The 15004-nt window shown below is 42.8% G+C and overlaps 1 protein-coding gene across 1 annotated transcript in view; it reads right to left on the bottom strand.

The window, feature by feature from the left end:
• Positions 1 to 15004, bottom strand: part of IL7R (interleukin 7 receptor) — a 705075-nt gene that overhangs the window by 465038 nt on the left and 225033 nt on the right. The window contains exon 4 of the mRNA XM_078674941.1: positions 4626 to 4774. Coding sequence (XP_078531067.1) covers positions 4626 to 4774 — 149 coding nt within the window. The remainder of the gene's footprint in view (positions 1 to 4625; positions 4775 to 15004) is intronic.

The raw sequence follows: 15004 nt of genomic DNA, 5'->3' as shown, positions 1-15004 counted from the left end.
TTTCACAGTGTCTTTCTCTCACTGTAGGTGGGCCGTAGTCCGAGCTCACACCTCAGCTCTCCTCGATTCACTGCACTGGCTGCCGGTGCGGAAGACCTGACCATGGCCTTCAAATCCTTGCATGGTATTGGCGCTGTATATCTCAGGAAAAGAGTGCAATTCTACCACCCTTCCAGATCTCTCCGTTCGGCCTCTCAAGCCCTGGCCATTATTCCAACTATCAAACGTGCTCGCATGGGTGGTCGTTCCTATAGACTACTGGCTCCAAAACTCTGGAATAAACTTCCTCTGTCTCTTAGAAAGTTAGACAATCTGCTGGCCTTCCGGAAGGAACTAAAGACCTGGCTCTATGGTTTATAGTTTCTTTTTTCTGGTCTCTTCACCACAGATCTGTTAGCGCCGGGACACTCTGCCCGAGTAGCCGTGCGCTCTATAAGACACCAACTTAACATAACCTAACAAATGAAGAGGCAGAATTTATTGACTTTATGCTAAAGCATATAGTGCAATACTCTGTTCATCTTGAAAACATAGCAAAAGAACTAAAAACTCTTTGAGACGGTGTGATCATATCTGTGGTAGCTATTAGGTTAATGAGTTTGTGTATCACTTGAAGCAAAACTCGTATTGCATGTCTGGGTCCTCAGGAATACTTTGAGCTTCATTGACCTCAGTGGTAGACCAAAACAAGCACCCATAAGTGTTTCATTGGATGTTATAAGAGTGTTTATCCTCACATCAAAAAAATGTCATGAGACCCACAAACTCCTTGAGAGGTGGCTGTTTCACGTTGGACAATTACCTTTGAGTTTTGGCCCTCAGGAACCCTTTGATCATTACAGATCTTATGGAAATAATCAACAAGGTGGTAATCATAATTTAGATTACTGTTGGAAGCCGGAGTCCCCGTCCCGCACCACTGTCACCAAATGCGAGACTCGGGACTCCCCATTCAATGCTAGGCCAAGTAAGGACACAGTTTGAGATAGCCCTGCTCACCCCCTTAGTAGCTTGGCATGAGCAGCCAGGCCTATCTCCAAGGCACAAGTGTTCAGTATGTGCAACCTCACTCACAGCAATCCACTGGTGACACCACAAATAGACTCCACACAAGTTTGATAAAACAAGTATAAACTTTATATAGAAAGATATATAATCAGACCACACATTACAAAAGCCAACATATAATGAAGGGTAATATTCATTCAGGCTGGCTGGTAGGTACAAATCCCTAACACCGCTTTTCACATGCTATGCTGGTTGTAATGCTAGAATCACACGTGTTGCAATGGACAAACAATAGTGCACTGCGTAATGATACAATCCTGTACTTGGCAAAGGAGAAATAATACAATGCGTAACGATAAACCTCGGTAACTTCCAATGGGAGAAATAATGCAATGCGTACTGCTACAATCATGTACTGCCCAGTGAAGGAATAATGCAATGCGTCACACCCCAATCACGTACTTTGCAATGAAGGAATAATGCAATGCGCACCACTGCAATCATGTAATTTGCAATTGAGAAATAATGCAATGCGGGCCGCTACAATCCTGTACTTTGCAATGGAGAAATAATACAATACATAGAGCTACAATTGTGTACTTCGTTATGCAGAAATAATGTCAGGCATCATAAGACAGTCCAGCAGTTCGTTAGCAACAATTTTGGCAATGTGTATTACGACAGTCAGCCTCTTCGATAACAGTTGCCCTCCACACGTATCAACGATCATAAAGTACAGCTTCTCACTCAGGCCCCAGTACTGCCACTCCTTGGGTCAGTACGGGACCCAATCACGTCACCAGCAGGACTGAGAGGCCAAGAAATGCCGAGAGAGTGTCCCTCCGAGGACGTACCCCGCCCAGACAGTGATCCACGTTACCTGGGGGGCATGACCCCACTCTCCTCTCCTCCTTCAGCGAACTGGTTCTTCCATGCAGAACTTTCCCAATGGGCCTCAGCGGCTCGGCAGCGACTGTAAGGTGGGTCTCAGGTGGCCGCAGGGCACACGTACCCCACGCCGCTGAGATTATGCTACTCCGGGTGCACGTTCACCACAGCACCCTCCGGGTCTCCTCTGGCACGAAGCCACACACACAATGCTGATGAGACTTCACCTCGACTCCGAGTGCACGTTCACCAGGCACTTCTTCCTGCGGTCTTAGTTGGCACCAAGACGCGCACACCGCGCTGCAGAGGCTCACTTTCTTCCAGTGCACACGATGATTAGGCGATCACCTCCACAGTCTCAGGTTGTACCAAAGCACGCACACTGCTTCACTGAGACTTACTCCAACTCCGGTACCCCGATATCCAGGTGCTCTTCACCAACGCCTTCGGCCGCACCACCGTGTCTGAGCCTCACTTCTCCTCCGGTGCACTCGATGATCAGGCGCTCTTCACCAGCGCCTCCGGTGCACCCCAACATGCACCCTGCATGTCCGAGACTCACTTCACTTCCGATGCACACATTGGCCAGGTGCTCCTCGCCAATGCCTGCGGTGCACCACGACACGCACCTTGCGCGTCCGAGTCCCACTCCACCTTCGATGCTTACGCTGACCAGGCGCTCTTCACCAATGCCTACGGTGCACCACGACACACACCCAGCGCGTCTAAGACTCACTTCACCTTCGGTGCACACGTTGACCAGGCGGTCTTCACCAATGCCTCCTGTGCTCCACGACATGCACCCAGCCCGTCCGAGTCTTACTCCTCCTCTGTGTGTCCAAAATTACAGAGCATACCTTCCGAGGGTCTTAAGCTGCCAACACACATGCTCACCGCGTTGCTTGAAACTTCTCCGGAAACGTTTATGTTCCTGTGTTTCCAAATAGGGAGCCAGCTCACCTCGGGCCCTTGGGGTAATAAGACACAGCACAAAGCACAGTGTTCATCAAGCAGGGGGACGCAGCACACACAGCACAGTCCCAACAGCCTCTTCCTTGGTTAAAACAGCAAACTGCAGACCATCCCCAGATCATCAAGCAAGGATTGGTCCTTCCCAGTAGTCTCTTCAGTTCTTCCTTCCTTAGCAGAGGTTCCTCTTGACCACAAAATGGGTCCAAGCCTTTTCAGTCTCAATCCATTTCTATTCCAACATTAAGGGGCCTCAGCTCTCACAGATATGCCCCTAAATGTCTTTGAAGTTCGTTGTGCTCAGGGGTCCCTGACCCCTGCCTAAATCAGTTCTGGGTGTCTCCCTCCCAGTGTCACCTATCTCCCTTTGATAATGGAGTCTGGATCCTTAAATTACTCAGCAAGAGATGGGTCAATTGGTTTATTGCAGCATCCCAGGTCTTTTCACTTCCCATGCTTCTCTTCCCCCTACTCTCCAGATGCAGGGCAGCCTGGTGCCATCTCAACCCTTCCCTGGGTCAAGACCTCTTCCAGCTCCTCTCTCCTCACAGATCCAGACAGTAAATCCACATTCAGCAGGGACACACAGAAATGCTTAAAGCACAAAACTCAGCCACTTTCTAAAAGAGTGGTTTCTGAACACACAGTGACATAACCACTTTCATAGAAATATCTGTTATGCCACTGTGAGTTCATACATACTAAACTTCACCTCTCCATTTTAAATCTATGGGAAACTAGGCTCACAAACACAATACCCAGCCTCCTCATTCTGTCCAATGGGCAGGATGGCCTTTCACCAGTAAATAAGCAAATGGAGTGTTTTTCACTGTCAGGACATAGCATACACTTCAGTATATGTCCTGCCTTTTACTTACACTGCACCCTGCCCAGGGGTTACCCTGGACCTACCACAGAGGTGCCCACTGTGTACGCAAAAGGGAAAGTAAGGCCTGACAAGTGGTTGCACTTGTCAGGACATCATGCTAACTTAGCAAACTGCGTGCAGGCCCTAAACTGCAGGCCTGAGTTCCCTTCTCTGTGCACCTTTGCATTAATAGCCCTGGCACACACAGTGCACATCACTAGGGACTTTACTAGTAAGGCAAAAATACCAATCATGGCCAACCAATTACCATTACACTTTACACAGGGAACACTTGTACTTTGACACTGATCAGGAGTGGCAAAGTACCCAAAGCATCTAAAAGCAAAGGAGATTGAGGCAAATAGTCAGGGGTAATCACGCCAAGATAAGCCAGGTCTAACAATCACTATTTTTAAAGAAAACATTGTTTTCACTCTCAGATTTTCTCCATTGATGTCTTTAAGTGAAGATAATTATTTTGGGCAAGATCAGTAGTTAGACATGTGGCTTGGTAGTGCCTCAGGCTGATCTTACCATGTTTCAGAAAAGGAAGCCAGTCATCACGTTAGTGAACATGTTATGGAGGAAGACTTTTGTAGGAATATCTGTTAAACTACTCTGGTGTACGAGAAGCACTAGCATCAATGTATACTTTTATCTAGAAGGGACGTTTCCTAGTTGGTGTGGTATGTGGATATGGTGATTCTTCAAGTTACTGTATTATTAATTTAACATTAACATTTTAGAAGAATAACTGCAATTTAGCATGAGATGAAAACTTTATAAAGCAGCTGAATATTAGTTGCTAACTGCCCAGACTCCAATTTCCAATGGCAGAAGAAATGCGTTGTAGAATGTTGACATAAAGGACTCACAAAAAATCCCCACTTACTTCTTCCCATGTTCCATTATTCTTGCGTATTGTAATTTGATGGATTAACTTGTCTTTTAGGTATACGGATGCTGCCATGTAGCTGATAATGTACTCCTTTGCATCTTTGTGGTATGTTATTGTTAAATTATAAGGCATCTCAGGTTTCACTGCAAAACAGAAAAACACATTTAGTAGGTTAACAGTGAATATATGTGTATCTGTATAGTACTAGAATATTGAGCTACAAATGCTGTGCTACACAAATATTGTAGACAGAATATCGACTACAAAAACAATGTGAAGTTACATATACATGTAAGTACTGGTTTCCTATACCTAACTCCAATACATGTGCTTTGACTATATACCTTAAAGGTATGTAGACGTAGATTTAAGAACAGTAGATTTTACTTATCTAGGAATATTGCTTTTACAATATTTTGGGAGAGGACATATTTCTGAAGAACAATAATTTTGTGCTGGATATTTTGACATACAATACTGATACTGGAGCAAATGCAGAGCTGAAGACTTTCTAGAATCTGTATAGTAGGTAGCAGGCTGGTTACTGGAGAGACCGGATAAGCCAAGTGGTCCCAATGTGTCATCAAATTCTGCATTACAGTCAGCCTCAGATTGGCATGGTGGGCAATCGGCCATTGGCAGATGGGCCTCTGGCTGAGGCCAACTGGTAGGCTCGTTTTTTGGTCTACTTGGGACTCCACCCCTAGTGCACAACATGAAATTCTGTTGTTACAGCCTTACTAACCATATACTGACCCTGACCCCACACACATGAAGTCAGGCCAGCAGGCTAATGTCAGAGGCAGAATGAAAATGTGCTGCAACATCCTGTGATTCTAGCAAATCACTTAATCTACATGAACCTAAACAAAAATAATATGACCCTCTGTAATATTATCTGGAGCTCAAGTAAAGTGCCCCAATGCCTCTCGGCCAGGTTCATGCTATTTAAATCTGCATGTAAGGAAAGTGACACCATTTTTTAATTGAGATTGGCCTCCCACTGATGCTGTACCGGTGCCCACCCCATGCGTTGGACAGTGGAAGAGACATGAACTAAGAGCTGGGGGGAAAGTTGCGTGGAAAGGCTGGGAAGCTGCAGTCCAGGATATTGCTGGAGAAAGCTTGTCTTCTAACCCCACAAGGCTGTTTTAAATTTGTTAAATGCCCCTTGACATCACCTGTCCTCAACCAGCCTTGCACCAGTAGCTTGTGGCCAATTTGGTCTGCACTGCTTGAGGTCGATGTTTTGGATGTGTACTGGTGCAGCCAACGTTGTTGCTGCTGGGCCATCTGCAGTCACTGTGCCTGGTCCATTTGCGGTCACAGGTGTACGGTAGGGTAGTTGTCGGCTGTGAGTGTAGTGAGTGTAGTGCCGCATAGTTCTGATCACAAGTATTGTCAATCATCCATTGCATCTCAATGCAGGTGGAGGTGGTGGGTCAAGGACCAGGAGAAGAGGTGAGTGCAACCAGTGCTGCTATTCTGTTGGTGCATTATCCAGGGTTGAGTGGCTTTGTTAAAGCTTTATGGTGTTCCATATCACCCTTAGACTTCAGCATTGTCCGCCTGGGGTAAATAACTCTAGCAGCACTGGGTCTTTTCGTGGAGAGGCCACCATTAGCCTCTAATTGGTGCCAAAGGAGGGCTACTACTGAATTTTTCCAGGATTTTGTGTGCAAGACTTTGGGGGTTAAGCTGCTGCGAAGACCAGCCGCTGGGGACTAGTGCCCATACCCCTGTATGAGTACACCACTCACATGCCATTGACTCTCCTTAATAGTTATACAGACCCGCAATGCCAGGAATAAATCTAGCAATCGATAATGTAAGCTAGTGTCTAACACCTTTAGAAAAACCCTGCTTGACTGTTCGGCGTTCCTCATTGGTTACAACCTGCCTGTGGTAACCGTGTCCCTCCTCGGGATCCTAGCCATTTATATTTCAGATTTTATTTTTGTAAAAGCTTGTTAAAGATTTATTGTTTTAATTTTCATGTGCTTGACAGGCTAATGTTTTTTTTAACATATTATGGGGAAAAGGAAGAGAACTAGCAAACTCCTCAGGGAGCCAAACAATCCATTGACTGTTGTCACATTGCCACACTACATGATATAGACCTCTCATTACTCCAAGGTCCGTCTATGTCCTGGCTGCCCTTTTTGTGAATACCTTGTGTGTGCTTTATCTCTGACTGTCTGGTGACTTTTTTGTTACCTTTTTCTCTTTACTTGTCACACCTCATAGGATCTCTTTTGGGTAACGACTGGCTTCAATACTACCGACCACGCTGCCTAGGATTGTAATAGCAATTTCAACTTACGTTTTCTCTTTTTGTGAAACTGACTGATTGTGGATATATTTTTGTGGTTAGCAGTCTGTCCTGATTTGCACCGTTCTTGGTCAACTGATCTAGCCGCATTGTTCCCGTGCCTCGGGCTGATCAAGATTAATTCGCAATTTTTTATAAAGGCTTCTCTTCTTGCTTGTCTCTCTTTTCCCCTGGCCTCTGTCTGATTTTTTACTTTGCATCGATACTTTCCTTGACCTGTTCTCCTGCTAGGGATTTTACCCTTTTTTCCCCTTTTCTCTAAAGTCCTGGCAGGCGTTCTGATTCTTGTGAGATGCTAACATTACATTATAAAAGGTCAGGTGAATAATTGTGTCCGAAGTACATTAGTCTTAAGTACACTGTTGTTTTCTTGCACCTCATGTTATTTCACAGTCATGTTTGATGGTTATATGATGGATGTGCTAAGTGCCTCTCATGTTTCCCTAACCAATACATCACTTGGTTTATTACAACATCTAAAAGTACTGTGGTGACTCTTGCTGTTGTTGTTTTTTCGTTGTTCTTGTGCCATTTTTATGTTTATTTGTATTAATATCTATATACTACACATGCTGTTTTTATATCTGTTATTTATATATTTGTATGTTTATCTATGGTTTCAGCCCTGAGGAAGCTCTCAATGAGGGAGCGAAACGCGTTGGCTGATATTCTGATTCAACTGGTTTTAAAATTTGAAATATTTTGATCTAATAAATAAGTGACTTTTTTCATACATCTTTGGTCTGCTGGACTTTCTAAGTTGTGCACCTCCATCATTGTTCAATAATGATATAGACAATCTCATCGAGGAGGTGGAACAACTCTTACAGCCAGAGAATTCTTGCTCCAATGCGGCAGTCCGGAAAAAGAATCAAGTTGTCCCTATGTATAAGAAAAAAATCACCAGACTTACAACTTTGCTATTTACAGCACTGATTTCAAATGAGAATCATGAGAATCAACTGGGGAAGAACTTCGAAGATAGTACTCCCTTGTGCAGCTCTCCTACACCTGAATCTATTCCAGTTCCCTTAGAACCTGTGGTTAACTGTGCTAATCAATTCTCCGTACTTGCCGCCAGTGAAGTGCCCCCATGAAATATTGAAATACTTGCTACTTCAACCCAGCAGGCTATAGAGGTAGAGAACTATGGTGCCCAGATCAAGGATCTCTTGGCTGTTCTAAAATCACTGAGGGCTGAAGTCAAGTCCCACATAGAAGAGCTCCACACTGTGAAATGTTAAATCATATGAGCACTCCCAATGGAGTGGGACGGGGGTCCACAAGGTCAGTTGCAAACAGGTGACTGACCCTCACCTTGAATCACAGTCTAAAGTGTAGGTGACTAGGCCATGTGACCTAGCTACTTCTACTTTTAGACCCTTGGGCAATCAGAATAATTCTGTGGCACGAATTAATACACCTCTCCCGTACCACGCTGCAAACCAGGCCCAAATTGTGATTCCACTCAATCTCTTTACCATCAGAAGTGCTTCAATGGGAGGGGATCAAGAGAGGGTCAAGGGGGTGTGTATCCAAATCTGTATCCTTGCATTTCCTACCGTCTGAATCCCTCTTTGTTTCTCCAGCACTTGACCCCACATTTGAGCCACTTATTCCTATGCCCCCCTGTTGTACCCCAATCAAAGCTTCCATTCTCCCTCCAGGATGATATTCATGACTGGGGTCCCAAACGTTCTCCGAAAGTCAGAAAAGATGAGGCTTCTCTGATTAATAAAGCGATCCATTGGATCTGCAGCGTTAGGAAAATCTGAACTGCATCAAGTTACAACTCACTCACCATTTCATTGTTAATGGGCTTTTCTCCATTAAAATTCGAGCCAGTCACCCAACAACCTCTCATATTCAATTTAAAAGTGTTTTAATTCTCTTTAGAGAGCTGCACACCCCCAATCTCCTTAATTTCTTTTTTGCATAGACTGAGTAGACTAGATGCCCATGAGTATTGGTAGTAAGCCAACACTCATGCTGCTCTCCCACTCTCACCCTTTACACGCCTTGGACTCGCCACTGTTGGATTCTTGTAACATTCGTCATCTTGACACTGAACAAGTTCTTATATCCCCCAGCAGTGCATCAACCATGGACCAATCCTATAGCATGCCCTGAAGCCACCAAGATGCCCAAATTTCACTTACTTTTAATTTGTAAATTCCTTCGACCTTGATTCCCTGGAACGTTGCGTGCTTGATGAGCAAGTTCCTCTGGAGGGAATGGGGGTCTTTCATCGATAAGGCAGACATTGATATGCTTCAGGAATCATGGGAAAATACTCCCACCCACAGGAAGGGTTTCACGACCTATCATGTGTCTGCCTAAAAGTTTTAACCAGGTAGACTGTCAGGTGGACTCACCACATTGATTAGCATTTCTCCAGGGTATCAGGGTAGACTGTTATCCATTGCCTCCCCAGATATCCTTGGCCTTGAGATCATTGTGCCCGACAGGAAAGATAAACTTCATTTGGTCAATGTTTATTGTAGGAGCAGTATTCCCAGGTCAGCTGACTCCCCTGTAATTCATAAACTAAACAATATTATTAATACTAATAAGATAAGACGAAGGCTGGTTAAAGGGGGATTGGCGGCCCCTGATCTTGAGTTATATTTTTGGGCTTTTCAGTTAAAAAACTTTAGAATGCTGTTGAATACCCCAACAATTTCAGCTATTGGATTAATGTTTGCTGCAATGCTAAAGATTTGTAAATACAATGAGTATGGCTTTATGTGCAAATTTTCTGATCCAAGGTTTTTCAAGAAAGTAAGACTCAAGAGGCTGCACGATGCGGCGGAACTTTGGTATAGGATAAGGAGAGCACTCAAGATTCCTTATTATGGATGTATGGCGCCAATATGGGATGGCCCAGGGTCACCGCTTTGGTCTAGAGATGCGCTGGCAGTTCCTTTGAGAGCGTCGGGTCTAGAGCGATGGGGTGACCTATTTCCAGAAGGAAAGCTGATTGAATGGGGTCAATGTCAGGATAGGTGGAGCCAGGGCTTCTCAAAATTTAAGTATCTGTAAATCCACAGTTGGGCAAGTGAAGCAGAAAATATTGTCGGACTCCAGAATGAGCTAGAAGAAAAACTGTTTTCAACCCAATCCTACAAAAAGGAAGTGGCCCTGTGGTATTGGTCGATACTGGAGACGGAGGATGGCGCTTTCTCACTTCCTGGTGTTCTATGGGGCGATTGCTTGCCGGGCTTTGCAACGGAGACACAATGGCAAGTAACTATGGCTATGCTATATACAATAGTCAAACCTGCAAACTTAAAGCGAAACCATTTGTTTACAATTCACTTGGCTTACTGGTCTCCTCGTAGACTTTTAAAATTTAAAGCTGGCGGACTGGTGGAATGCCCTAAATGTAGGAGCCCCAACGAGGATGATCTGCATATGTTTGTAGACTGCCCAAACATCAGGGAGTTTTGGGTGGCCGTAAGTAACTGTCTATCACAAGCAACAGATCAGAAGATTGAGGTAAGCCCCGAACTAATTATAACAGGAAGATACACATTGCAGAGTAAGGATATGGATGATAAAGTGAAATTGGTCTTCTATGGGATTCTGTTGGCTCGGAGGGAGGTCTGTAAATTATGGGTGTCTCCCCTATCCCCCACGATTTTGGATTGGTTACAAGCTATGAGATATACTGCTAAATTAGGTACCTTGGATCAGACAAAGGAAAAGTGTACATTTTTGGCTACCTTTTTTGACACATTTTGGGTGAGGGAGGGTTATTGTGGTTTGGAGTAGGCAAATTAATTAATGACAATCCGATGATTAAGGTCTTGGCCTATCTCGCTGGCGGCTTCTTTTTCCTCACTGTCAGGAAACTGAACTTGACAAGGCAGCAGTGTATTAAGAGATGGATACTTAAAACTTGGGCCGGTTAGCAAAAGAGCTTCCATACTCGAAGTAGCATTGCAGGAATCCTTGTCTGTAAAGATGGTATATGAGATAAAAAGCCCATGGATGGTAACGTTTGTCTAGAAATGGGTGGCGAAAAGGCTAATGAGGATTAAAAAAATAAATTAAAAATAACAAGATATTATTAATACTAACTCTAAAGGAGACATTGCTTTGATTCTAGGTGGGGATTTTTAATGTGTGCTTCAAACTGAACATGCTACAAAGGGAATTGGATAACGGAGAGGATCATTATTTGGGCATCCCCCAAATCCGGGGCCCATGTTTAAAAGCAATCCCTAAAATAGCTTTGCAACTGACAGATTTTAGTATAAGTAACCAGCTGAGAGCTTGCAATGGCAGATCTAAATCTGGCCTAAAGAGACACCCGTCATTCACTAGAAATAATTATACAAGCAGTATTGATTACTTCTTTGTGTCCCTCCAATTTTGGGTTAATAGCGAAGATATGGAAGTTAATTCTACGTCAGAAAGTACTAATTTTCTCCATATTCTAACTCTCAGTGGCATAACAAGCAGGTCCGACAGGGAATTGATAGGGAAATTGAGCATGCAGTGAGGTGCCCTGACAGTGAGAAATAACCATAGAATGGTCACATGGGGGAGCATAGTGAATAATGAGGCTCTTCATGCCCTTATTTATCACAATGTGATCCCTTCAATGTCACTCCTAGCTGGTTCAGAGTTAATCCCTGATGACATCATGGGAGTCCATACCAAATGCTTTGAGGAGCTCAAAATGCAGTTTTTTTTAGCAAGCTCTTGATCATAAGGAATTCATCCAGGTCAGTAAATGCTACATGGTATAATAAGAACTGTAGCTTGGCAAAAAGCCATCTTCTAGGTGCTCTCAATGGGGGGTTCTCCCCCCATTGAGAGCTCGCCAGATCTGATTACAAACAAGCACAAAAACCTGCAAAAACTGATTGGGACACAGCCATCTGGAGTTAATTATTAGCAGCTGTGTGAAATGGGAATCAAAGGGTCTTTTGGCATGTAATTTATCACTGTGCAAAGACCGTTAAGATGAAACCAGAATCCAATATTTTATCACAAGATTGGGTGACACACTTAAAAACCTTACATAGTTGTCCACTCCCACTTACAAACTGTGAGTCCCAAAACAGATTTAGCCAATCTCAAGTCACTACCATGTGTCCATCTCCTTCTAATACAAATTCTTTCTATGAGGCTGGACTTTTCTTCAATAACACTGAGGTCAAATCTACCATAATTTCCCAGAACCCAGGGAAGGCCCCGGGTTTGGACCAAATCTCAGTGGACCTCTTTTTCTAAAAACTAGCCATTTGGGTACTATATCTCACCTCCGTTTTCAACGCCATACTCGCAGGTGCAGATATTGCCAATTCATGGAAGGGGGCGGAGATAATCCCCATCCATAAAAAAAAGGATCAAAACTGTACCAGCCAATCAGCCTTGTTGACTGTAGGCAAAACAAATCTGTAAAGTTATGTTGGATTCGTTGATCTCTTGAGAAGTAAAATTCTGACCCAATTCCAGGCTGATTTCAGGTGTCAGTTGGTAAGGTGGAAAGAGGTAGTTTTGGGTGATGGTAGTCTATATGCTGCTTTCGTAGATCTTAAAGCACCATTTGACATGGTCCCCAGGGACAGATTGTGGAGAATCCATAGTGAAATGAGGTTTCCTGACCACCTTCTTATCATCATCACACATCTTCATTGTGATAATTTCGCTCAGGTCTGATGGGATCCCAATGGTGAATCAACTGGCCTATTTGGGGTTGATAAAGGAGTCCGGCAGGGCTATGTACTTGCATCCACACTATTTTTGCTGTTGATTAAGGGATGTATGGACTAATTGATGGCCTGTGACAATGACTCCCCGGTTCTTGGGGGGACTAAGATCCCAGCCCTATTGTTAGCAGATGACATGTTGTTGATATTGATGAAGCAAGGTGAAGAACAAAATTGTGTTCAAACTTGTGAAGTTAATCTCCCATAACTATAATTGAATTAATAAGCTTGTGGTGAAATTACTAATACATTTGGTTTAAGAATACATTCATTGATACACACGGGATAAACTAATGTGCTTTATGTTGCAAATGCAAAGAAAAAATAATAAACGAATCTTGTCTATTGTCTTTGTCAGTATTAAATGCGGCTGTTTAACTAATGGCATGTGCTTATTTGTGTGCTTATGTTATGTTGTTTCCGTGACAAAAGCTCAAGGAGTTCGTTCAGATCCTAAAGGAGAAGTAAATATAATGCTGCTTGAATGTGCTTTGCTAGGTAACATAATTAACAGGATTAATTAGTAGAGGGGGTGGGTAACAGAATTGGTCTCAATGTGTTTGTTTAATAATAGTTTCCAAAGTGAGGCCTAAAGGTGGTTCAGAAAACATGGCTGACAGAGCTGCAGACGCGAAAGCTTGTCCAGAGTGGAGCCTTGCACATGCGTAGCTGTGAAGCTTTTTACTGCACAGTCATCATTAATTGAAAAAGGAGTTCTTTGACTGAGTTGAACGTGCTCTCGGAGAAAAGGCTCAAGGACAGAAACTTAAAGTGTCTGCCGAGGCTAGGAAGAAAATGTTCAAAACTCGAGGAAATGTAACTTTCTTGAGGAAGCTGAAAGATGTGGAAGTGAGAGACAATAGGGCTTATGTGAAGCCTGGACTTGGTCAAGAAACGAGATGAGCTAATGTTTTATTTTGGACTGACATAGGACAGCCAATGAAAAGCTCGGATTTGTTTTAAAAAATGCAAAATGTAGAAAGTTTAGCTAGAAAGAAAGGTATAAAAACCTGCCACCATGAGCAGGGCTTTGCTTGCTGCTCGCTATTTCCTGAACGACGTGACATGCTGTTGGACTTTTGGCGTACGTAAGGACAGCAGACTCTAATGATTTTTTCCTTTCTAGGTGAAGTGAGAAATAGTCAGGGAAATAGATTTAGGGAATGGAAACTTTTATTCTGCTAATATTTCATGTTTCTGAGCTTGCTTTGAAAGTGTCAGTTTATTAATTATTTTCCTTATTAAAATGCTGCTTTCTTATTTACTTATAAAATAAAGATTTTAAACATAAATGCTCTTTCTTTATGAAAAATAAAGTTAATAAAATTAGATTTGAAATGACAAGCTGGTCTTGTTTATTCATGATCTAGTTGCCATCAATTGATCCAATCGCCTTGGTGGTTTGATTGTTAAAATAATAAATGTTTAAACCATGGTAAAAATAGATAAACTGCAGTTGTATATAATTTTGTAAATAATATGAGAAGTAGTTTAGTTAATCATACCACCTGATTCAGACGCTCCAAAATTGTCTCATTGGTAGTATGGGCCTTTATTTGTGTTTCATGATTAATGGTGAGTATAGAGGTGATAGGTAGTGTATTGAGACAGTTTTTCAATAGGAGCGCTGGATCAATTTCTTGGTAGCATATTTACGGTTTCTATGGTAACTAGTATGTTACATGGTAATATATAGGATTAATGTCTAAAACATGTTAAGTTTGTTCAGTTGTTATATGTAGTCGAAAGGTTTTTTCCAGCAGTGTGAAAATTCCTGTGCCGACATGAGAAGTGTGACAGGTGAAGTCACACAGTGCATTTGTTCTGTTTCAAAATAGTGGTATCGCCGTATATCACAAGTGTTGTGGACGTACAGCACAAGTTTAGGGATTTTAGGTGTGTAAGGTAGAATGCATAGTGAGGGTTGTCTATGAAATTGTAGCTTTTGAGTATAGGGAAATGTGTCCTGTTTAAAACTCACTATGAAAAGAGTAGTAGAATGTATCTAAGCTTGAGTGAAGGGTAAGGAAGTGTCGTCTATCTAACTGGCGAGTGAGGATTTCTATTGGTGGGTTAAAGTCCTACTAAAGATTTATATATGCATGGTTAGGAATTTTCCTGTATGGATGTGCGTAAATGATTCGTAATGTACGATCGAGTGAAACTCTGAATTGTCTCTAAGGAGGTGTAAAATATCTCTGTATGTGCATTTAGAGAGAAACGAGTTCGTTATTACTTGCAAGAAGGGTAAGGTAGCCTTACTTTATCAACGAAATTAAATATTCTGTGAAAATAGCATCGTCTATTTCACGTAAAAA

The sequence above is a fragment of the Lissotriton helveticus genome, chromosome 2_1 (genome assembly GCF_964261635.1).
Source record: "Lissotriton helveticus chromosome 2_1, aLisHel1.1, whole genome shotgun sequence".
NCBI classification, from domain to species: domain Eukaryota; kingdom Metazoa; phylum Chordata; class Amphibia; order Caudata; family Salamandridae; genus Lissotriton; species Lissotriton helveticus.
Note: the sequence above shows the minus strand (reverse complement) of the source record. Positions and strands in the feature narration are given on the sequence as shown.